Consider the following 26,145-nt stretch of genomic DNA (forward strand, 5'->3'; position numbering starts at 1 on the left):
TACACGTTGAGTTGAATTGTCTACCTAGCAATTCTATGAGAAATGCTATGCTTTGAAGCAAGGAAGCTGTGCCAAGCCAAATTTTTGAAAGATGAATTTAAGCAAAGCCTTTGATGTCAGATCTATGAATCCTGCACTCTGCCACTTAATGAAAAATTACTCAAACTCTTTGAGTCTCGTTTCTTCATCTACACTATGTAATATTCTCTCATTCTCACCGGGGTGAGAAAAAGCAGCAGAGATGTAAGATTGAAGAGGTTAAGTGAAAAATATACACCTTAGTTCTGAATTAGAATAGGAAGTGACTGAATCATATTTTTATTCAAAAAAGTTTCCAAGGAGCATCCCCTGTAAAGGATTAGAAACAATCACTAGCACAGAGACGACGAGCAGGGCTAGAGAGTAGACTGTGGTCTCTAAACACCTTTCCCTGCTGTAAGGAAGGAACCATAGTTCCTAGAAGAAATAGCTGGTTCTAAGTCCGGAACAAAAAATACAGAAATGAACCTGGAATATTTGGTCATCAGATAGCAAGGAAGCTATCATATAATAGGATCACGTCAAAATAATCCAAGAACCAACTTGAAGGACCTCTCCCAACCAAAGATGAATTTGAATATCAATTAAGTAAAATAACAATGGGCTGACAGAATATGTTAAAATGATAATTAAAAAATCTCATGCCTTGTATATGATGATGCTAAAAAGGAAAAATTTAATTGATCGTCATGGAATTGATACAGGGAGATTGCTGGGGAGAAGGGAGGGGTCACAGGAAACACCCCATGCAGTGCTGGAGAGACTGCATTGTGTTGCCACAGCAACTGAGCTAGAACAGTGCCTGATGCGCATGGGCACAGAAGCTGCAGGTAGCTACTGAGAGTGATTGACAGAGGCTAGCTCTCCTACCCAACTTCCGATTCCTGGTAGGAGAGATGACAAGAGGTCACAGCAACACGTGTACCACAGAGGTTAACATGGTGGTTGGGAGAGGTGCTGATCTGCCAGTCTGGCCTATAGGATTGGCTGGGGTGCTAGATGCTTCTGGAGTACATGGAATTTTGGACCTGGAGATTTAAACAAAAAGAGGGCAGAGGTGTTTGCCTCTTCTCCTTACCCTCTACCTTGCTGGGGGCTGGAGCACTCATGGTCCAGGGCCCCTAGAAACCACATGGTCTGGCAGTGGCCGTAGGCCCAGGACCCAGGAAGTGGTGGCTGCATAGGCTGCACACACACAGACTCCAGAAAGATGCCTAGAACTGGACTGTGACCTGGAACAGGCTAAACCACCTGGATGATCATACTGCACCTGCCTGCGTTTCCCAAAGGACGGCATTTTAAACGGGGGAAGGAACTCCAGGCACAACCTTGAACTAATCTGGCAAACGGTGGTCACGAGGTTATTCTTTGGGTGTTCTAGAGGGGAGCCTGCCATTCTTCCAAAATTGTGTAGGTTGGGAATAAACGACCTCTTTCCTTTTTCATCAAACCTCTGCCTCTGGAGTTTGCTGATGGGCAGTGGGCAGTAGAACCCCATTACTGTTCAGTAACAGAAGGACGCAGGAAACCAACTCATTAATTTGAAAACTAAAAAAAAAAAATCAAGGATTTATTTTTCTTTTTCTGTATGAATTTTCTCTTTAATGAATTATTCCTGCTAACAATTATAGAAGGAATGATAGAATATCACCATTATTGCAGCTCCTAATAAACAACTGGCTTTAAGCAATGAACATCAGTAACTACTACATAGAGATAATGAACCATTATGTATCTCCTGATGAGAAAGGTATCATAACAATGAAGTTGTTTAGCCAAAAAAACCTGAATCGGAATCAGATCAAGCCTATAGATCCAATAACTAGTTCACAAGGAATACGCAAGACAGAGGAACATAATTTAGACTGAGAGACTCTGTCTAGGTTGAGACTTTAGTTAGGTTAGGAGTTAAGCCACAATTACCAAAAAAACTTTAAGAAAAAAAGAGAGAGATGAAGGAGAAATCTATAAATTTTAAAAAAGAACTTAAAAGATATAAACCTATCACAAGATATAGTCCTTATTTGGATCCTGATTGAAACAAATGTAAATAAAAACATTTCTCATTTATGAAACAATTTAGAAATTGAACATTGATGAACATTATGGTATAATGATACTCAATAATTCTTGTTGAATTTTTAGTATTACAATGGTTATATTTAAAAAGAGTTATTTTGTTTAGCAATAAATATTCACATAATATCTGGGATTTGCTTTGACATGGGAAGGGGAGAAGTTCTCCCTAATAAAATGTTTAAGAAGATATGAGGCTTAAAAAAAACCTTAGTGTCAAAATCATCGACTCTTCCTCTTAAATCAAAAATTCATCAGTAAATTCAAAATATATTTAAAACTGGAACCCTTCCTACCATCTCCACCATAACCACTCTGGTCCAAGGCAGCATCATCTTTCGGTTTCCAAATGGGTCTCACTTTTTCAATCCTTAGCCTTTGGACAGTCTACCCTCAGCACGGCAGTTAGGATGAACCTTTCAAAATATAAGTTAGAGCATATTTTCTGTGCTCAAAACTTTCAGTAACCTTCCCCTCTAATGCAGAGTAAAAGCAGAATCCTTAAATATCTTAAGAATCCTTAAACAGGCCTTACATGACCTCTGACCTCATCCTCACTCCATCAGAGCCACACTGGCTTTCTTGCTGACTACTCCTTGTAAATAACAATTTCCCATAACAGGGTCTTTGCACTTGGCATTCAACTCTCCCTGCAAGGTTTGTTCTCTCATAACCTTTAAATGTTCGCTTAATGTTACTTTCCCAAGTGAGGCTTATCCTGATCCTCCTATTTATATTTGCAACCCCTAGGCTCCTTGATCTACATCAGTCTTATTTTTTCCATCTTATATTTTATAACACTTATTTCCTTATTTATTTCCCACCAACAAAATGTAAGTTCCTTGAAGGCAGGGACCTGTTTTGCTTTGTTTACTCCTGAATCCCAAACATATAAAATAATACCTTATGATTTGTAATAGGTGCACAAAAACTAATTCTCTGATAACTAAATGAATTCTTTGCTTTTCAGACCAGTGCTCTTTACAACTACACTTCTCAAACTTGTGGGTCGAAGCCACAACTTAGGTGTCCATAGTTGCTGCTGGCAAAGCTAAGTGATCTGAGTATTCCCTTATTTAGGAGCATTCAGGCAAAGATATCCACATCTGCTAAACAACAGAAAGGACCTCAAGGCAGGGTGTTAAGCCACTCCCACTGTAAACAGAGCTGGTACAGCTTGCTTTTTTGTAGCCTAGAGCTGAAGGGCAGAGATGCAGGAGGGAATTCCACAAAGGTGGCCTATGTTCATTGCTTTAGATCAAGGATTTTCAACAGCATGCCACAAGAATTTTAAAAACATATAATACCCAAGTATTTAGTCAGGGGTACTGACCCCTTTTCCCGTCAAATAAAAAAATGACAACAGCCAACACAATAGCCATCTAGCTATTAGATGTAAATAAATCAAAATTATACCTATTTTTTGTCAGGTCAGCAAAAAAATGTATTTTTGGATGTGCCACAGAATTTTAGTAGTTTATGTCTGCCATGTGATGAAAAAGGTTGTAAATTGCTGCTTTACATAATAGTTAGGTCCACAAAGCCCTGTAAGTGTCCACAGAAACTGTGGCCAACACTACAAGGATGCCTGCCTAACATCTACGTCCATCGTCTTCCAGGCTAACAGCTCCCTCACTTTTGTCGATCCTCCTTTAAATGGCTATGCCCTTCAGAGGAAGCTGGACCCTCATTAAATCCACACAGTGGCTTCGATTGTTAAAAACAATCATGGCAATTTCATCCTCCTAGACAAGACAGTAGATTATGTCTGGGAGCCAAAGGGATGGAAGGAAAGTCTACCACAGTGTTCTGGGAAGGTTCTTCTTGCTGCTCAAAACTTGAACAAGATAAGGTTGTTAAATTTTTCTGCTTCTAGATCCTGTGGTCTGCATTCTATCTTTCCTCCAGCTTTGGACTTACTCTGACTCTAATTAAGGAAAAATTTAGGTCTAGCTCATTGGTGGAATCAGAGAGGGTCAACTTGGATGCCTTAATGTTGTTATGGTCATGCCCCAACTTTCTGTCTTGCTCCTGAGATACATATACTCCCAATCTTGTACCTCAAGGTCTGACAAATAGATGCCTATGTATCCATCCATTCATCGACTCAGCAGTATTACGGTCTTAGGCACTGGGAATCTAATTATGCTCCTTATATACTAATTTAAAAACAAGTCTACTGTTCACACTCCTTCGACCCTTCTCCTTTGTGAGTATTTCTAGGGAATGGTGTCCTTTCATACCTCACCTGCTCTTTCAACTTTGTGGCTGAGGTCTCGCTGACGGATGACCCACTCATCTCCACATCTCAGCATGTCTTGTACTCTAGGATGCTTTTGGCTCCTCTTGCTGGGATACCTCCTATTATTTCTGGTTGCAATTTCACACATTTTCTCCCCATCCCAGAGGTGGCTTCAGTCCCAAGCACACCAAGTCTAGCCTGTCCACCGTCAATTGAATTGCAAGTTCCTCTCTGACAGACCATAACAATATTCCACAATTTTTCATTCACTTGGGGATGGAGAGTTGGAGCAGAAAGGAAAAAGGACTCATAGATGTGGACAAGAGAGTGCTGACTATGGGAGAGAGGGGCTTAAGGGGATGAATGGTAATGTAAAAAAAAACTGTGCAAAAAGGAAAAATAGAAGTGTAGTCAGTGGTCTTTTCCGAGGAGATGCTCGGGGTAGGGGACCCAGGCAGTGACCTCACTACACTGAGCTGCACTGTGCAGTGACCTCTCTCCCTGACGACAGAGCCCAACAAACTTGGAACCCTGGTAACCAGGCAGCCACATTCTAAATCTGCCTCTCCCTGGCTCATTTCACTGGACACTTTGACACCTGACAGGATGTTTTCTTGTCATTTGCCAGTGTGTCCTGAGGCTGTGGCCCCAAAGGAGGCAGCAGTGATAGTATGTTCCACCATGGCTGCTGCTGAGTCCACACTCATCCCAGACACTGTTTGTGGCCGTTTTCACGGTGGGACCCAAAGGTAACACAGAATGGCCCAGGACAGTTCTGTTTGAGCCAGACCACCATTCTGATCTCACCTAAACAGCCCTATGTCCCCTCCCTGTGTGTGTGTCTGTGTATGTGTGTGTAAGGGAATTCACCAGGGGAGTCTGCCCAAGTGGGAACAGGACAGGGTAGTTAGCAGCCTGGTGGGCCGGTCATGTTCACACCCTAAGTCAAGGCTGGTTGGGTAGATGTTGAGTGTGGCCGGTGCTCTCTGCCATGGTTTATCCCAAGCCCTGGAGGTGAATTGCATTTTCTTAGTGTGGAAGTCTGTGCAGACATGGGGCTGGGCTGGATCTGGAAGCAGAAGGTCCAGTGGGAAGAAGCAACAGCAACTAAATGACTATGACCAGGTAGGGCAGGGCTTAAGGCCACTGGACTGGCTGCCGGTCACTATCATTGCAGAGTTCCACCCAGGTCACTGAGGAATGACAGCTGGTCATTGAAGACCGTTGCCCCATGTCTGCCAGCGAGAGGCAGGTGTGCCACATCGTTCAGGGCCAGGGTAGACCCAAGGTGACTGGTTACCAGGCCCAGTGGATGGCTGGAGAAGGACATCGCCCCCACAGGCTCCTGGGCTCTACAGCCAGCTCATCACTTCAGACTGCAGCCTGGGGCACAGTGCCCACATTCAACACACAGGGCTGGGTGACCAGGAGCCCAAGGAGGTGGAGGGTGGGGTTGGCGTCGGGGTAGAGACCCATACAAGCTTATGGGGAGGGGTCAGTGCCAGACACACAGGGAGGACCCGGAGAAGCTGGCCAGGAGCAAAGACCAGCCTCAGACGGCCCATGTGCTGGACTGCCCGTGTGAAAGGATGTCCTGGGTGGGTGTTGGGCTCTGTCTGTGTTCTGTCTTTAGGGAGCACACAGAAATGCAGACACATTGGTGAACTTTTCTCCTCTCGTGACTCCAGCACCAGCCCAGGAGGCTGCTCTGGACCTGGAAGAGTGTTTGCCTCCGGCAGTGGAGGCATCTCCAGTGGCCACTCTGGCTGCACTCCTGAAGCCAGGGCTGGCCTGTGCAGCACCTCCTGACCTGACTGAGGCCCCGCCATCCCTGCCTGAAGAGCCCTCCCTCAACCCTGTCCTGGTTCCCACCACAGAGAGGGGGCTCCCCTGGAAAATGAATCGGGGCCAGCTCTAGAGCTGCCCGTTGCTTTCCTTCATTCTGAATTTGCTTTCCTTCACTCTCTGATGTTTCTTTTATTTGCTTTCATTGTTATGGTGTGACATACCTTTTATTTTCTCCATGGTATGATTCGGTTTTCTATTTTTTAAAATTTTACTTTTGGGGGTTCCTTTTTTTCTTATATTTTTATCCTTTGCTTTTCTATTTTTATCATTTACAATAATAAATAAAAGGTACTGTCCGTATTTTAAATCTGTGCCATTCCTGAGCATGACGTACTTTCATGAGGTTGCACCAGCATCACGTGGTCCACCAGAAGAAGACACCCACCACTCCTCTTGCCCTTGGCAACCTTTGATCTGATTTCTGTCTCTGTTGCTTTACCTATTCTGGAAGTTTCCTATCAATGGAATCTTATAATAGATACCTTTTTGTGTCCACTCACATATTTTGTTTGTTTTTATCTGAAATTGCATTCTGATTATTTCAAAGGGCAATTCCAGATGGATTAGTGATCACAGGTTAAGGGGAGGAAAAGCCCTTTAATAAGTGTGTCAATAATCTCAGGGTAGACACCATTGTGGTAAGTGTGACCCCAGGGCCATAAGCCAGTCAGGACTACTCCAAAGAATTCAAGAGGAGGGAAGACTCCCAAGCTCATTTTACCAGGCCAGCATTATCCTAATTCTAAAACCAAATAAAGACACTACAGAGAAAGAAAATTATAAGCTAATATCCCTGATGAACATGGATGCAAACAAAATATCCTCACCAAAATATTAGCAAACTGAACCCAGCAGTACATTAAAAAGACCATGCAGAGTGATCACGTGGGGTTGATTCCTGGCATGCAGGGTTGGTATAATACTTGCAAATCAGTTACTGTGATACATAAACATAAACAAAATGAAGGGTAAAAATTATATGATCATATCAATAGATGCAGAAAGAGCATCTGATGACATCTAGCCTCCATTTATGATAAAACTCTCAGCAAAGTGGAAATAGAGGGAACATACGTGCACACAATAAAGGCCCCATATGACAAACCTACAGCCAACATCATATGCAACGGGCAAAATCTATAAGCATTTCCCTTCAGACAGGGAAAGAGGCAGGGATGTCCACTTTCATTACTCTTATCCAACAGAGTAGAGGAAGTCCTAGACACAGCAATCAGAGAAAAGAAGGAAATCAAAGGCATCCAAATTGGAAAGGAAGAAATAAAACTGTCATTATTTGCAGATGACACGATACTATACAGATACTAAAGATTCTACCTAGAAACACTGAAACTAATAAATGGATTCAGCAAAGTAGCAAGATATAATATTAGTTTCCAAAATAGAAGAACATATTCTCTGATACATCTGATACAGGGTTAATATAAAAAATTTGTAAAGAACTTGTAAAACTCAATCCCAGAGGGGAGAGGGAAGGGAATTTAAGGGGGAAAAGGGGAGGGATTTGGAGGAACAAATATGAAGGACACAGGGACGAGAACTAAGGGGGGGTGGAAATGGGAGGGAGGTGGGGAGCATGGGGCGGGGGGGCTGGGATGGGAGAAATAGACAAAAACTGTACTTGAAAAATAACTAAATAAAAAAATATGGAAAAAGAAGAAGAAAAAAAAAGATTAGCAATATCACCAGAAAAAAAAAATCAGGGCAAAGGACATGAATAAACACTTCTCCAAGAAGAACATACAGATGGCCATAAAAAAAAGATGCTCAATGTCACTAATTATCAGAGCAATGCAAATTAAAACCCAATGAGGTATCACCTCATACCTGTCAGAATGGCCATCATCAGTGAATCAACGAACACCACGTGCTGGTGAGGATGTGGAGAAGCAAACCCTTTTGCACTGTTGGTGGGAATACAGATTGGAGCAGCCACTATGGAAGGCAGTATGCAGATACCTCAAAAAATTAAAAATCGATCTGCCTTTTGACCCAGCTATCCCACTTCTGGGAATATATCCGGAGGGACCCAAAACACTAGTTCGAAAGAACATAAGCACCCTATATTCATTGAGCATTATTTACAATTGCCAAGATACGGAAACAGCCCAGGCTTCCATCAGTAGATGAGTGGGTAAAACAACTATGGGACATTTACACAATGGAATAGAACTCGGCCACAAAAAAGAAGAGAAGTTTACCCTTTGTTACAGCATGGATGGGCCTGAAGAACATTCTGCTAAGTGAAATAAGCCAGTCAGACAAAGAGCTTATATGCACAACCCATGGACATGAACTAAAGCAGGGGACAGAATGCTGGAGGGTGGGGGGCCAGGGTGGAGGGGGGATAAAGCAGGAGAAAATTGGGAAAGCAGTAATAGCATAACCAATAAAACATACTTAAAAGACAACAACAAAAAACAAAGAAAAGAAAAAGAAAGAAGCCAGTCAAAGAAACACAAATACCATATGATTTCACTCATATGTGGACTTAATTAACAAAATGAACAAACCAGCAGAACAGAGACAGGCTCATAGACAGAGAGCAAGAGGACAGCTATGGGAGTGTGGTTTAGGAGATAAAAAATATTTTGCATTACTTTTTACAGCTACATAGTATTCCACTGTGTAAATACAATGCTATTTAAATACAATGCTATTTAATTCCACTGCAATTAAAGAGCCTTGTGCATCCATCGTTTATTTTTCATTACTATATGTTTGGCATAGATTCCTAGGAGAGAAAATATTGAGACAAAGGTAAATGCATATTCTAGTTAATTTTGCTGGATATTGTTAAGATTCCCTCCCCATACAGGTGGTATTATTTTTCATTCCCTCCAGCAACAGTTTTATCATCAGAGCACATTGTCAAACTTTTTGACTTTTGCCAATCTGACAGATGAAAAACATGATCTCATCGTAATTTTAACTTGCATTTCTCTTATGCCAAACAATGTTGAGCATATTTTCACATATGCAAGGACCACTTGCATTTTCTTTTCAACTATCTGTTCTTATCTCTTGCTCGTTTTTTAGTCATTGGTCTTTTTCTTTTCCATTTAGTTATTAGGCATATTAACCCTTTGTTAATTAAATTATAGAACTTGCAAATATTGTTTTCCAATTTGTCTCCTTTTTATTTGCTTATGATGTTTTCTGGGAGGGAAAAGTCTTTCTTACTTCTATATAGCCATATGTAGTAATCTTTCTCCTATTGCTTCTATGCTTTGATTTACAGATTGAAGGTTTTTCCCAGTTTCAGACTGTGCATTATGAACATTCACGGTATATTTAACATTTGATATATATGTACCTTACCATTCAATTAAATATCAATTTAAAGCATGCACCTGTGTGCACATGTACACACAACACAGAAACACACACAGGATGCATTAGCTTACAATCTGCAAAACACTGAAACCACCAAACAGTTACATACATGGCTAGAAGTTTGTAAGTACAGTCTGATGTTTTAGCTCAAATTCCTAACAAATGGTTTGCAGAGTTAGGCTGATGAATTACAAAGAGATAGAAAGGATGTGAATAAAAGTTTTTAAAAGATACATACCATGTCTTGTGAAATTTAAAATTGGTTGAGATACCAATTCTCAACCAATAAAGTTTGGTTGAGACTATTCTCAACCAACTGACTATTCTCAATAAAGTTTTTGAAAAGGACTAGTTTTATTGGTGAAATATTAATTTCATGATGACTCAGAATCTGAAAGACTTTAAATATTTATACACAGGTTGGATTTAATATTTCAAGACACACGAGGTCTCTCCAGAAAGTATCCAGCCATGTAATATGAATAGACACATTTATTGAAGAAGATACCAGATACAAGAAACATTGTGCATAGGACAGTGATGCCTCAGACCCTTCAAAGTAGGCACCTTAGGACCTCACACGGTTCTCCCAATTGCCATCAGCTGCCCTGTTGTCTTTACCTCAATCTCACTGTCAGTCTGAAATCTCTTCCTTTTCAAAGGTGATTTTAGTTTAGGGAAAAGCCAAAATCTTTTGTGCAGGGCACCAAATCTGGGCTATAGTGGGGCTGAGTCACCTGGGTGATTTGTTTTACCAAGAAGCTCTGTACAAGATGTGATGCACGAGCCAGCACACTGTCACGATGAAGCTCCAATCACCAGAGGCCCACAGCTGCGGCCTTCTGAATCATCCTAATAGTTTCCGTGGAGGAATGTTCACGCTTAATGCAAAATTTGATGCAGATTCATTGCTCTACTTGCTTAGTCATTTGGAATGTGACAGCCACACAGTACACATGCTCACTCAACAGCATCTACCACTCCCACTGACTAGTACAGTGAAGTTGTCATTATTCACACATGTGCATTCCAGTCCACTCTCTTTGGCTGCCAGGGGACATCAGTTCACGCAAACTGTTCTTCTTATATTAACAATGGCTGGAATTTTTCCAGACAGATCTTGTCATATAAATAATATAATGCCCAAAACATAGTTAATACTAAAAATGTTGAACAAATGAATAAATGAATTTTATATACATCAGAATTGGAATGGCAAACAAGTGGACTCTCATAGATTAGAAACAATTTTCAAGAGACCTAGTTACCACTGATGACATTGTTTAGACAAGTATAAAGAAAGAAAGAATAAAATCGTATTTTAAATTGGTGAAGCTAATTTTAGTAGCAGTGTTTCGGTACTTACACTTTTTTGCAGGCAGGATCTATTTTGATATCAAAGACCAGGATGAAAATTCTGGTGACTCACAATGAGATAAATGACAGCTATACTGAATGACAGAGTCGAGAACCAAGAGGACCTTGACAGCTTGCACGATGTACCCAATTCAATTCACCGAGCATGAACTGGATATTAGTTATGCACTAGGCACTGAAATAAAGAGACGACTCTGACACTTGTCCTGATATTAATATGTTCACTGTCTGTGGGAAAATCAAATGTGTAAACAAATAAATATGGTTCCGCGTGGTAGGTGACGTAACAGTGGTTGAGTACGTAGGCACTGGAGGAACACAGGAGGTAATGGTAAACTCTACCTAAGTCTGGGAAGTTCAAAGAAATGATTAAATATGGATATAATAAGATGCTACACTTGGGTCCAAAACCACAACAGTATGAATACAGGATTAGTATAAGCATTCTTAAGCATAAAGCAGACTTTGAGATTTTATTGGAAAAACCTTAAACATGAATCAACTGTGTTTGCTTGCCAAAATGTTAATGGTCATCAGACCAACTGACATTTTATTCTACACCAGGTGTCTTATTTCAGAAGAATTTAAGCAACTGCGTGCATATATGGTAAAAGGGACTAGGGAAGAAGTTATTATGTGAAGAATGAATAGGTCAGAGTAAATAAAACTGGAGCAACATTTCTTGGCCGGAACAATTACAATGTTAAGATATATGTCAGAATATCCCTTGCTCTGAATCTTCCAATGCCTCATCACATTCACAGTAAAAACATATTCCTAACAGTGGCCAAAAGGCCCTATGGGATCTGGTGACCATTTCTTTCATGTCCTCATCACCTACTGCTCTACCTACTGCTCTTCTCTTGCTCAATCATGACATCTCATTAGCCTCCTTGTTACTCCTCAAACATTCCAGGCATGCTCCCACTATAAGGTGTTTGTGCTGACTGTTCCTTCCGCCTGGAACAAAAAAAGTTCTTCCCTCAGCCACTTACACAGCTAACTTCCTCATCTCCTTCAATTCTTCCTTCCAGTGTTAACATTTCAATGAAGATGATTTTGATGGCCTTATTCAAATGAACAACCTGCTCTCCCCAGTTGCCTCCTCCCTGGCTTCTTCAGTTCCCTTACTTTGGTATTTTGGTTATAGTTCTGTTACCATATTAGTAAATTATTATTTGAGCTTTGTAAAAGCTTAACAGCCAAAAGAGGTATAGGGGCCTTATGCTTAATCAGGGGAAACATCGCGCCCAGGGGCTGACAAAATTCACACTACAGGAATAGTGGGCCTGGATTCCCTCTCTCTCTTCGTACAAGTAGGAATAGGGAAAAAAGGGGAAATTATATGGACAAATATGGTCTTATGACATAAGAAGGTAATTAGCAAATTAATGCTTAGGTTTTCTTTAGAATTGATGTTGAAGGGGTTCAGAACAGGCCTCTCCAACATGTACCATTTTTCTATGTGAGTTATATTGGGCTAAAGGCAATCAAGATGCTGTGGGCTCATGAGAATTTTTACCTTTGCCTTAAAGAATTTAAATTTGCGGCTTTGCCCATAATAAGATTTATTAGCAGAAGGAACTTCTCATGATTTATCTATATGGCAGGGCAAACTTCTAATCACCGAACATCTGCTCTCATCCTGAGAATGACCTTCCTCCGTTCTGAAGCCTCAAGATGCCTCTCGTCATCCTTAGCTCAGAATGCCATGTATACCTCATTTTAACTTTCTGTCTCTGACTCTCTCAAGAATGTGGGGTTCCCATACATATGTAATTAAGTTTGGTTATTTTCTCTTGTTAATCTGTCTCGTGTAAATTTAATTAGACCAGGCAGCACAACCTGGAAGGGTAGAGAAAATTTTGTTCCTCCCTCATAATGTTATGTACAAAATTAATGTTTAAAAGTTTAAATGAAAGTAAATGAATCTGAAGTCCCTTTTTTATCAGCTGTAAAAATATTCCTGGCCCATGCCCAGAGTTTGAAAGAGATCAGCATGACTCTAATGAAAAACAAGCTGTAGGTCTCAGAGAAATTCAATATATACTCTTTCTTTTCCTTTTAGCTTCTGATTGGTTTCCATGGGAATCTAGATTTGTGAGGATCTCTAACCTATTCATGGAGAGCAGATGCTTGTATTTTTATGACTTAGTAAAAGTGGGGGGTCAGTGAAGGGATAAAGATGATTAGAACATGAATATGGTTGTAACATATGCGATCATGTTCAAAACAAAATTCTGCAAGCCATGTAGACGTTAAAATATAATCTGCAAGGCTGATCTACTGTGTTTGAGAGGTATTACATCATAAAGGAGACACATTGAATCTAGAGGCAGAAGCTCTCAGCCCAAATTCTGAACCTGGCCCACGAGAAAGAAACCTTCAGGTGCATCTGGGGTTTTGACTGGGAAACTGGATTTGGAAATTACTTGAGGTCAGAATGAACCAGAGTCTGAGAAAGAAAGCTTCAGAGGAGCATGTAATTTCTCTGTCAGTGAAGCCTTATCAAGAGCAGTGAGCTGGAAATCAGGAAAATAAGCTAATTCCTGACTCTACAAGTGACAAAATGGCCTTGAAGAACTCAAACTATACCTCAGCTTACTTATATATTAAAAATAAAAAGATAATTCAACGATTCTAACTGCTATGAGGCAACAATGAAAGTAAATATTTTCTTCCTTCCTAGAGCTATGTTAGAAAATGTCAAAGTAATGATTTTAATCAAGATGTGTTGATATGTTGTTCCTTGTGACTATAAATTTCCTCCATGCAAGTAGAAGAATATTAGGCACAATCAAAGTACTAAAAGACAGAGAGGTTTTGATTTCAATTCTCAGATTTGTTTTAAAATAGACCAACTCCAGTTTTGGTTGGGACACTCATTTGAACGTAAGATGATAAATATTTGACAGCGGTTTCTAAACTGGAAAACCAGAGGGCAGGTTCATAGATCAGAGGGGACAAACTAGATGCTAGTTTGGGAACTTCAGGATAAAATAAAGAATGGGAGTTTCAGAGTTTTTCTACTCTGCTCCTTTAATTTTGGTAAATCATTAACATGGAAACAACATATTTTGAAAACTGATTAATAATAAGTTTTCACTGATGAATAGAGAATTCTGTTTGTGATTTAAAAAAGAAAAAAACCAAACTATAACCTGAATCTTCTTTAATTTTTGTGTTTAACATGATATAATTTTTCAATGTGCGTAACCTTAATCTTCTTGAAGCCAAATTAAAAATGCATAACTATGAGCATTTAGTAAGACTGCCAAAGTTTTTTGACCCTTATTAACAATAAATGTATCTGTGGAAGTCAGAGAAATAGTAGCTTCCCTGGAGCAAAACATTTCCAATAATTAGATATTTCTTGTGAGAAACCCAGAAAAGGTATGACTGATTGCTTTCTTGGATTAAACCAAGGGTACTAAACGAGAAACAAATTAGAGGCAGATATTCAGTAGATTGAGATTAATTTTATTCTCATGGGTACTATTTCCCTGGCTGTTTGGACTAACAGTAATTTGTTTCCAGAGAAGTGAATATGTGTCAAAATAACTAAGCCAATCACCACAGTTCAATAAGATTTTCCCATATATGTATTTTGAAAGTGGATGAATGTTTCTAATAAACAAAATGTCTAGCATTTGTATTAATAATAACTTTCAATATAAGTAACATAATATACATTCATTCATTCAACCTAGATATGTCAGACACTGTAAGATTCTGGGGGGATTCGAAAATAAATAAAATGAGGTTCTTGCCTGGAGCTCTAGTGGGAAAGAGACAAGCAAGCACTAGAGACAGTACAGGATTATGGGGCCCTGACAGAGATGTGAACGGAACTCTACAGGAACGTAAATCTTCCCTACTTTCTTGAGGGAATTTTTCTTCCCTCAAGAAAGATAACATAATATAGTTCGCTATCAAAAAAAAAAAAAGCAAAAACATATGAGAATGGTTGCTCTTCAGGTCAATAATAATAACAATGACTTTACATGTTGTGGCCATTGATATTTTATAAAATGCTTTGGTATTGGAAGGTAGACAGACCCACTTTAATTATCACTTATATTTACCCATGATCTTTGCAAACACGTTAAGAGCAGGAACCATGTCTTTCACCTTTTTGTATTCCAAGGCCTAGCACAGTACCTGTTACACAGTAACAGTTTCAACATGGAGGATGAACGAATGCATGCACAGATACAGGAGTATTGATGATTGCATAAATGGCACACTTCTGAGTTCACAGATAACAGAATTTAGTGGAAAGGCAATACCTGGAAAGAATAATTGATATCTGATATATCAGAGAGGTTCAGTACTGACAGTCCTTAATCATAGCAGACATATGTGATTCATTTTTTAATGATTTCTCTAGATACATGGCATGACTACACAATAGGCATTTGGTAACTACTTACTGAATGAACAGTTCTACCTTCACAAATACGTCTCTTGGACCCAACTTCTTCTCTCTGCATAGCTTTCTATATAACTCTACTCTCTTCTTCTAAAGTAGCTTGAGTTGCCCTATTAGTCCCCCTAAAGTACTGTGATCATGTAAATTCAATTTTCTTATTTCCTAAGTAGCCCCCTAGTAGTCAGGACCCTTCATTTAAAAAATTAAAAAATAAAAGCACATGGAGCACATAGTACAAAAGCCTGGCACGAGCCCACATCGGATGCTAAATGGCTGAAAATTAATGAGCTAGGTTGTCCTGAGAAAATTGGTTATTCGTATGTTTTAAAATGATAATGGATGGACCCCTACACAAAAGTTATTTGTTATATCACAAAATATTTGAGAATATAGTATAATTTTAAAACAATGTCTGCTTAGCTCTTTAGTTTCCCAGCTGTTGTTTACTACTGGGTTTGAGAGCCTCACCCCATAACAGCGCAGTTTAGGAATCTGCTAATAATTTGTGAGGGGTCTATACCCAGATTTTTGAGTTCCTTCCCTGCAGTTGCCTTCTCTCCAGGACTCTGCCCTGCAAGACCCAGGCACCGCCAGCTCCAAGCGCTATCTGGGTTTCTCAGCCTACAAAGATTACAGCTTCCGGCTTGGGTTGCCTTTTGAAATCCAATTTGGAAAATGCCTTAAGGAAAAAGTCAGAATAAATAGGGAGCTAATTTCACATGCTTCCCTTTTCTGAATGAGCGCAGTTTCTTAGATCTTGCTTATGCTGACTGCTCTCGGTGCCTTTAAACAATGTACTGTATATATTTTGCTCAGTTTTGAGAGATGTTTTTGGCAGATGGGTTATTCTAAAATAAGTGGTCATGGTCAGATCTTATGCTTTGTTATGACAGTTTCTTATGGGTTGCTCATTTTTCTGATTTCTTCTCTTATATCTTTAGACATTCCATCAATGGTTATTTTATATTGTGTTTCTAATGATGGCAATACCTAATGTTTTTGATGGAATAAACCTGCTTATCATTTTTGCTCTTATTCATGGTAGATTGCTTCCTCATGTGTTTCACTGTGGATAATGTTTGATCTGTTTAAAAATGTCCCAGACATTTAAGGTGAAGAAGTTTTCTCTAAAGAGAGCTTGTGCTTGTGTCTGCTCAGAGGCAGGGTGTGCTGCAGACCTGGAAGGTATGTCATCTACCACTACTCTGCAAAAATTATTTCTAGACCCTGCACCATCTTATTCCTTCCTGATCTATGCAAACTTTGATTTCTTAATAATGGTGTTTTTTGTATGAAGCACAAGATCAAACACAATACCCAGGTTTGACATGCACAGACAGAGTACTAAAGAATTATTACCAACCTTATTCTGGAAACTCTACCAATACTAGGATAGCCTAAAGATATATCACTGCTTTTGGCAACACAGAAAAACAAATTGCAGCACAGAGCTGGGAAATGCATAGTTACCAGATAGCCGAAAGAACATGAGACTTGTTATTTATGAAGTCAGCTATGTAAATTGTGACATGTAAATCATAGTTCTATTTATTCCTTGACATTAAAAAATCACAATTAAGAAAATAAAGGCAAAACGAAGAGCAAAAGGAAACAAGGCACTGCATCCTGTGGAGAGACGTACAGCTAAATGGCATGGCTGGGTGTGCACTCTCTCTTTCATTTCACACCCCTGCTAAAATGTCTTACTGCAGGATCATCAGCTTAGATACTCATTTTTCCCCACATGATCCACTGATATTATGTTAGTCTTCTCCCATTAGCATTTCTGAAGTTGATTTTTAAATCTAAATGAATCACAATTTTAAAAGATCAAATTCTTAATATTGGGCTTATTCCCAGTCTGAAATGTCTACTTTATGAAAAGAAGTTAAATGGAGTCACCCTTTCTGAATGAATAATTTTAACAGCCGACAAGCCTAGGTGAAAGGTTGTAAGTACCTGAGTAGTAGTTAAAAGTGAGACTGAAAATGAGAGAGTTTTTTTTTAAATTACTATAGTGAAAAGCAAATTCAAAAGCAGTAACTTTGGAAATAACCTGACATACACCTAACATATAACTAGCATATCCAACAGTATATCTTAATGTCAGTCTCTTTTTATGTAATCAACTAATGAAAAGGTATTTTTCTAACCCTTCAATTAATATGCTATTCTGGTTCACTTTTAGACAGGAAATAACTCTAATATTAGTTTCTGCTTGAACTACCTAATTTTTATTGCTTTTTACACACAAAAAATAACATAAGTCTAAAATAAAAAAAAGAAAAAAAAAGAAAAACACCAGGCACTAGAAATAGATTTTATAGACCAAAATTTTATGGTGGGAAGATAGTTTTCAGGGTACAAAGATTTTTAAATAAATTTGAAACTTCCCATTTTTATTTTTTGAAATCATTTAAATAGGTAATACAGCTTTAGATTTTTTAAAAATTGAAAACTTTCAGAAAATAAAATTCTGTGATGCCCCTAAACTGTCCCATATTTTAGGGGAGACTATAGATTTTTATTGCAAAAGTAGTACCCATTAAACAAAAAATTTTAAACAGTGGAAAGTACAAAAATTCCCAATATTCCCGATATTTAAACACAACCACTATTAACATCTCATGTGATGTTTGTTAACTGCTTTTTTCCATGCACAAATTGATTTGTAATATAGTTCAATCACAAAGTTGTACATACAATTTTTACTCCTTTTCCCTGACTTAACCTTAGATCATACAATAAAATCTACTGTTTGAGAAACGAGAATTAGTAAAAGTAGCCACTGCTGCTTATTCGTGCCTTACTATCTGCAGTTTTGAGACTAACTGTAGAGAAAACATATGAAACTAAGATTCATACACTTGTGATTTATCATCTGTCCATTGCACAGTTCCATGCACCAAGTAATAACTACCACACAAAACGCTTATACTTCAAAGTAATTTTACATCTCACCTTTTGAGCTGCAAGATGCAGGGCTGTTCTCCGGCTGTGGTCAGTTTTATTAACATCCGCGCCCGCCTTCAGGAGGGCATCTGCACAGTCCAGCCTGTCAGCCAACACACAGTACATAAGGGGTGTTCTCCCAAACTGATCCTCTTTGTCTTTAAGGGCAGCGTTTCCTACGAGTAAAAGAAACAGATGGTGACATTTGATAATTGTTGTTGTTATTACTAATATGATTATGAACTACATTTACTGAGTGTTTATCAAGCACTGTGCTAAATGCATTAAATACAGTACCTCATTTTTACTGACCCTATCAGATAAATATTACCATCCCCATATTACAGGAAACTGATGCTCAGAGAAGTAAAGGAGCTTGTTTATATTACATTGGTGGTAGAGCTAAAATTCAAAATGACTGTTGACTCTAAAGGCCATATTCTTAACAACATGTTATGCTAAATTAACATTGTGAGATGTGAAGCAACTAATTTTCCTCCCTCCTTTCTTTTGCCAACAAATGCTTGGTGCAGGCCATACAGTAGGTGATGTGGTATGTTTTTGAGAGATACAAAAACGAGTCATGGTTGGCTTTCCATTTTAGACAATATGGAGCGAGTGTGTACTGCCCTGATCCTCCTGCTATTTACAACTAAACACCCGGGAAAAAGATATGAAAAGTGGAGAAAAGAAGAGAGACTGATTATAGAGAACTACGAAACCCCGGGAACAGCCTGATTGTGAGTTCCCTGAAGGTTTTTGGTTTTGTTTTTTTGCCTCCTCTATACATCCAGTCTGAGTGCAAAAGTAGTCCACCAGAGACACTAATGGGCGCAGACACAAAATCCCCCGAGATGCCTATTCTCCCAGGCAAAAGATTGGGAGGAGGGTAGCCCTGCAGGGGTAAACTCTTTTGACTGTACCTGCTCCACTCAAAGCACATACAAGAGAAACCGCAATTCCCTTCCTCCTGGCTGAGAATTACAGCGACTGTGGGGAGGGGCCCTGTGAACCACTGTGCTCCATGGACATTGTGCCCCAAATTAGCAAATGATGGCAACGAGGTGGTATTTGATTCCTTCCAAACTGGAATGTGGAGGAGTACTGCGGAGAGGAGGAAGCTGAAGAAACCAAATTCTTTAAATAGGTGCATGAAGTTGTGGACAACTCTGAGCAGCCCATGTGTGAAATTAACCAGAATCAAACTGGAAAAAAACTTCGAGACTTGAACTCTGGGTGGAATACTGGCCAGGTTCTAAAATGGCATGGTTAGAACAGCAGTGATGTGAAAAGCCTTGCAAAGCTCAGAAAAAATAACTTGAAATTTGAATCACGGTCCACAAAATTGGAGCAAAATGTTCATTCAAACCGAAATAGGTTGTCAGTCTGCTAAAACAGGAGATTTAAGTAGGATCTAGAGTCTCATAACACAATATACAAACTATACAAGACATAACCCAAAATTACTAGATAAACCAAGAGCCAGGAAAATATTTACTTTGATAAGAAAAGATAATCGACAGGCACCAACACTGTCATGATAGAGATATCAGAATTATCTGACAAGGATTTTTAAAGCAACTATGATAAAAATGATCTGACTGAAACAAATGGAAAAATGAAGAATGTCTCATCAAAGAAAGAAAATATAAAAGATGAACCAAATGAAAAGTTTAGAATGGTAAATATTTAATAAGTTAAGTAGATAACCAAATAAAAAAATAAAAACTTTATTGAACAGGATCAGTAGTAGAATAGAAGTGACAGAAAAAAAAACCACTGAACTTGTTATAGACCAACAGACATTATTCAATCTAAACACTCGATAGAAAAGATAGAAACAGAGGGAACTGACAGAGTCTCAGGCCTCTGTGGGACAAGAACAAAGTATTATCATTCATATCATCTCAGAAAAAGAGGAAAAAGAAGTAAGGGCTGAAAACGTATTTGAAGGAATAATGGCTGGAAATGGCCCATACTTGGTGAAACACACAAACCTAAAGACCTAAGAAGCTGAGAAAAGTTCAAACAAAATAAACCCGAAGGAATCCATGATGACTCAGTCAGAATCATTTCTGAAAACTAAAGATAAAGGAAAAAATCATGAAAGCAGCCAGAGAGAAACAACACATTACCTACAGGAGAGCAACAATTCCAATGACAGTATGTTTCTCATGAGCATCTATGGAACCAGAAAGCAATGGCACAGTATTTTCCAAGTGGGCGGGGCGGGGTGGGGGGAGAGGAAAGAGCTGTCAACCCAGAGTTCTATTTCCAGTGCTTGCCTGGCGCTGAGGTTGGGGCTGGGGGTTGGGGGGTCATAGCTAAAGCACGTAGGAGTTCTTTCTTTTGGAGGAAATGAAATTGTTCTAAAATCAACTGTGGTGATGTTTGTGCAACTCTGTGAATATACGAAAACCATCGAAAAATACACCTTAAACTGGTTAATTATATTGTATGTATGTATGTATGTATGGTGAATTTCAATAAAGCTGTTACAAAAAGCCCTACTAAATATAAAGTAAGATGGAATACCATGACATTCAAGAAATGCAGAGAACAAAGAGAGAAACAAGAAAAATAAGCAGAGGGAACAAACAGTAAACATAATAAATTAGACAATTTAAATCCTAACATTAATAATTACATTAAAGGTAAATGGTATGAACACAATAATAAAAAGAGAGATAGGTTTAAAAACGAGGACCTAAGTGCCCTGGCCAGCTGTGGCTCAGTTGGCTGGAGTGGTGTTGTATACACCAAAAGACTGTAGGTTCAGTTCCCAGGGAGGGCACTACCTAGGTTGCAGGTTTGATCCCCAGTCAGGGGTGTGTGTGAAAGGCAACCGATCCACATTTCTCTCTCACACCGATGTCTCTCTCTCTCCATCCCCCCTCTTCCCTTCCTCTCTCTCTAAAATCAATAAACATATCCTCAGGTGAGGATTAAAAATAAAACAAAACAAGGACCCAATTATATGCTATTTATAAGCAATTCACCTGAAATATAATGATATAAGTAGGTTAAAAGTAAAAGATTAAGCAAATGTATCATGTAAACAAACACTAATCAAAAGAAAGCTGGAATGATTATATTAATACCTGATAAAGTAGACCAGAGAAGAAACAATCAGCAGAGACAGACAAAAACATTATACAATGATGAAAGGGCCAATTCATCAAGAATACATAACAATACTGATGTGTGTGTACCGAACTACAGTCTCCAAAATATAGGCAGCAAAAACTGACAGAGTTGAAAGAAAACGGGAAAAGCTCATAATTAGAGTTGGTACCTTCAATACCCCTCTCTTAATAACTGCTTAAATAACTGAATAAAAATCAGCAAGGATAAAGAACTAAACACTACTATAGAGCAGCAGAATATAACTGATATTTACTGAACATGTCACCCAATGATAGCCAGACAGACAGTCTCTCAAAACACCTATGTAATATCCTCCAAAATAGAACATATATTAGGTCATAAAACAAATGTTAAAATTTAAAGAGGTGAAATCATACAAAGTATATTCTCTGATAATAATGCAATGAAACTAGAAATCAGTAACAGAAACAGTGGGAAATCATTGAATATTTGGGAATCAACACATAGATAATCCATGGGTTAAAGATAAAATCTCAAGGGAAATTTTTTAAAAATTAAATAATGGAAAGTAAGAACACTGTTGCAAGGTTCCTACCCTACACATGTGGAGAGCTTAGAAGGAAATACACAGCATTGAATACTTGTATTAGAATATCAATACAAGTATCAATATCCTATCCTTTTACTTTGATATACTCACACACAAAAAGAGAATGAATTTATTAACCCAATGAAGCAGAGGAAGTACATAATAAAATAAGAGCAGAGATCAATGAAATTAAAATCAGAAAAATGCTAGAGAATAACCAACACAGCTAAAAGTTGTTCCTTAGAAAATACCAACAAAATTAGTAAATCTCTGATCAAATTGATCATTAAAAACATAGCACAGAGAAATTTCTGATATCAAGAACGAAAAAGGGACATCACTAAGGAGCCTGCAGACATTAAAAAGAAAATAAGGGAATGCTATAAACAATAAACAAAATCACAATTTAAATGAAATGGCAAAAAACCAGACACAGAGATCAGTAAGACAGAGCAGGATGACAGCTGTGGGGGAGGGGTGGTTCAGAGGTGGAGGGACAGTGCAGAAAGGAAAAAGGAGTCATGGGCATGGACAATAGTGTGGTGATTGCAGGGTGGGAGGTAGGTGGGCTATAAGGAGGATAAATGGTAATAGAAAAAAACACAATAAAAAATTAAAATGTTCACTATGAAAAAAAGATAGAACTGAGAATACAGCAGCAGATATGAGCAACTGTTTTTTGAAAAAGTGCAAAGGCAAACCAAAGGATAGTGTATTAAATAAAGGGTGCTGGAAAAATTGGACATCTATGTGCAAAAACAAAAAAGAAACAAACCCCAAACTCTTAGCCTAAATGTTTCACCACGTACAAAAATTATGTCAAAATCAATCCTAAATTTCAATGTAAAACCTCTATTACTACATAAAAGTTTTAGAAGCAAATGAGAGTGAAAGATCATGTATGTGATCTTGGGTTAGGCAAAGATTTCTTAGACATGATACCAAAGAATGATCCATTAAAAACTGATAAATTAGATTTCCTCTAAATTAAAAACTCTTTGGAAGACATTGTTAAGAAAACTAAAGGATAAGCCACAAATAGGGAGAAAATATTTGCAAAACATATATCCCATAAAACCTTCTATCTAGAATAAAGAATTCTTAGAAGTGAACAATAAAAGATACATAACGTAACTGAGAGATGGGCCAAAGGTCTGAATAGACTTTTCACCAAACAGGCATAAGAAAAAAATGTTCCATGTCATAATACACAGGGAAATACAAATTCAAACCACAATGTGATGCCATTACAACATTTATCAGAATGGAAAAAACAAAATCAAAATAAACCTGATAACACCAAATGCCGGTGAGGATGTAGAACAACTAGAAATCTCAGCCATCACTGGCAGGAATACAGAACAGTTCAGCCACTAAGGAAAAATGTCAGTTTCTTATTAAGTTAGTTATTATTGCATTACAACGTGACCCAACAATCCCTCTTCTAGGTGTTTGCACAGGGCATATAGAAGCGTGAAAATTTATTTTCACACAAAAACCTGTATGTGGATGTTTATGGAAGCTCCACTTGTAATTGCTAAAAACTAGAAACATCTCAGATGTTCCTGAAAAATGACAAAATAAACTCTAGTATATCCACACAATAGGATACTGCTCAACAATGAAAACAAATGAACTACTACTGATCCGCTCAAGAACATGGGGAAAAAAATCTCAAATGCATTAAGTAAATAACTCAGTTGCACAAGTTACATATTGTATGACTCACTGACATGGCATTCTGGAACACGTAAAACTACAGGGACAAGACAGAGCAGTGGCTCAGATGTGAACTTGGGGGTGTGATGGAATTGTTCTGCTTCTTCGTGGTGATGGAGATTACATGACTACATATTTGTTAAAATTAAATAATCATACATTACAAGGGCCAGGCTTACAATATTTACCGTGATACAGCTCAATAAACTTTACTTGACAAGAAAAACAAAAAAAGATGCATGGCTTCTGCCATGCACTTTAAGTGAAAAATTTTTGCTCCTTTCATCACAGGTATTGATCAGGTATTCATATACGTGCTGAGGGCAATCTCATAAGAGCTGAGAATAAGGGAAGCCAGTTATAATTTTTCAGACAAGGCAATGATAATTTTATCTTAATTTCTTTCATTTTCAATTGTAGTTTAGATTCAATAGTATTCTATATTAGTTTCAGATATACAGCATAGTGGTTAGACAATTATGTACTTTATAAAAAACTTTTGCACATCAAGGGAAACTATCAACAAAATGAAAAGACAACCTACTAAATGGGAGAAGATATCATATTTGCCAATGATACATCAGATAAGGGGTTAATATCCAAAATTTACAAAGAATTCAGGCAACTCAATACCCCAAAAATAAACCACCCAATTAAAAATTGGACAAAAGACCTGAATAAATACTTCTCCAAGGGAGACATAAAGATGGCCAATAGACATATGAAAAGTTGCTAAACTTCACTAATAAGCAGAGAAGTGCAAATCAAAACCACAGCGAGATATCACCTCGTACCTGTCAGAATGGCTAGCATCAATAAGTCAACAAACCAGTGTTGGCAGGGATGTAGAGGAAGGCCAGTTACTTTTAAGGCGTTTTGGCATGTTTTAGGAAGACTAAAAACTGCTAATGAGGGAAGAAAACTGACCAAATAAAATATGTTCTTTGGGGAAATAGAAATGTTAGACGAAGAAGGAGGTGTCACATTTCTGTCTGAATTGTTTTGTGCCTGTAATTAAGTTACTATTTTACTTCTAAATATTTCAGTACATATTTCAATATTGGATATATTGGGACCCAGAAGTGCTTTGTAGCTTTTCAGATAACTCACTTTGCTAACCCATGTTTATGTGTATACTGGTAACACAGCTAGGAAGGCCATAGCTCTTGAAATCTAAAAGAGCTTTACAAATATATTCAGATTTCTTCCTGGAGGAGACAAGTGTTCTTTTCAACATGTTGGTTTTGAGATATATGGCCAATTTTCATTTGATTCAATATATGTGCTATTAGGAGCCCCTGTGCACAAGTCATCTGAGAGGTAAAACTGCTAGTGGTTATTTTGTCCATAAGGGCCTCCATACAAAACCCGGAAGATTCCAGAGATTCTGTCATTGCATTTACCATTGCATTTATAGAGGAGGATTCATTTGAATCCGAGATTGTTTCCAAAACTAAAATGTATTATTGGTAGAGCATATTCCTTTTATCATTTGGGCCCTCCTGGAGTTCAAATGATACTTACAGAAAATATGCGACAACAAGGCTAGTGTCTGGTTGTTTTTCATGACTAAACAACTGTCTCTACTGGCATCTTATTTGTTAGTGTTAAGCAATTAGCAGTACCTAGTATTAGCAAGATGGCGGCACTTCGCAGTATAATTTTCCCCTGAAGTGTGTGCGATTCCTCCTTGGATGCTTCAGTGAGAGAAGATTCAGAAACTGGGGTCACATGTACTGATGTTGAGAGATGGAGGTAATCTTCACATACTGGGATAATCCTAACTGATTAAGCTTCTCAAGGCCAAACTGAAGTCAGCACCATGGGGTTAATAGTTAACTTCACCACCTAAGACAGCATTTCAGGTCAATTGCTATGCTCTTCCCAAGCCTGCTGTATGTAATATACAGGAAACTTCCACCTTCTCTTCCATCCCTGGCATGCTTTGCTTCTGTGCAACTGGTTATTTACACTTCCCAACAGAAAAGATTTACTGGGTTATGTCATCCATCTGATGTGTGGTGCCGATAAGCAAACATTTGTGTATTTGAGGAAATTGAAGGCATGTATCTCCTATTCATGTGTAGAAAAAATAAAGATTAAATTTAAAAAAAGAAAAGAACAAACAGCACTCAGCCTCACTTCGATCCTGTTTGATTCTGAGTGATGAGGATCCCATTGGGCTCTGAGCTTCCTGGCCAAGAGAGGCCTGTGCCTTTACCTACCTACCCTATCACCTTCTTAGTTTCCTCAATTATAAGATTCAGCCAATACCTGCCCAGCCCACACAATCGCTTATTTTGATGTCTGAGTGAAATGATTTGTTTGGACATGTTTGGTAACTGCAACATGTTGTACAAATGCAGGGTTTTTGATGTAAACTAATATGTACTAGGTGGCAGGCACTTA

At 38.4% G+C, this 26,145-nt stretch overlaps 1 protein-coding gene across 2 annotated transcripts in view; it reads right to left on the reverse strand.

Annotated features, from left to right (window-relative positions):
* The window catches only part of INVS (inversin), a 130,674-nt gene that overhangs the window by 92,926 nt on the left and 11,603 nt on the right, over window positions 1–26,145 (reverse strand). The window contains exon 3 of one of the 2 annotated variants that reach the window (XM_037140803.2): window positions 18,330–18,496. In XM_037140803.2, coding sequence (XP_036996698.2) covers window positions 18,330–18,496 — 167 coding nt within the window. Of the gene's footprint in view, window positions 1–18,329; window positions 18,497–26,145 lie in introns of those variants that run through there. The other variant, XM_053656576.1, reaches the window with a different exon arrangement.

The sequence above is a fragment of the Artibeus jamaicensis genome, unplaced genomic scaffold, assembly GCF_021234435.1.
Source record: "Artibeus jamaicensis isolate MK-2021 breed Jamaican fruit bat unplaced genomic scaffold, CSHL_Jam_final scaffold_1964, whole genome shotgun sequence".
In the NCBI taxonomy this organism is placed as follows: Eukaryota; Metazoa; Chordata; class Mammalia; order Chiroptera; family Phyllostomidae; genus Artibeus; species Artibeus jamaicensis.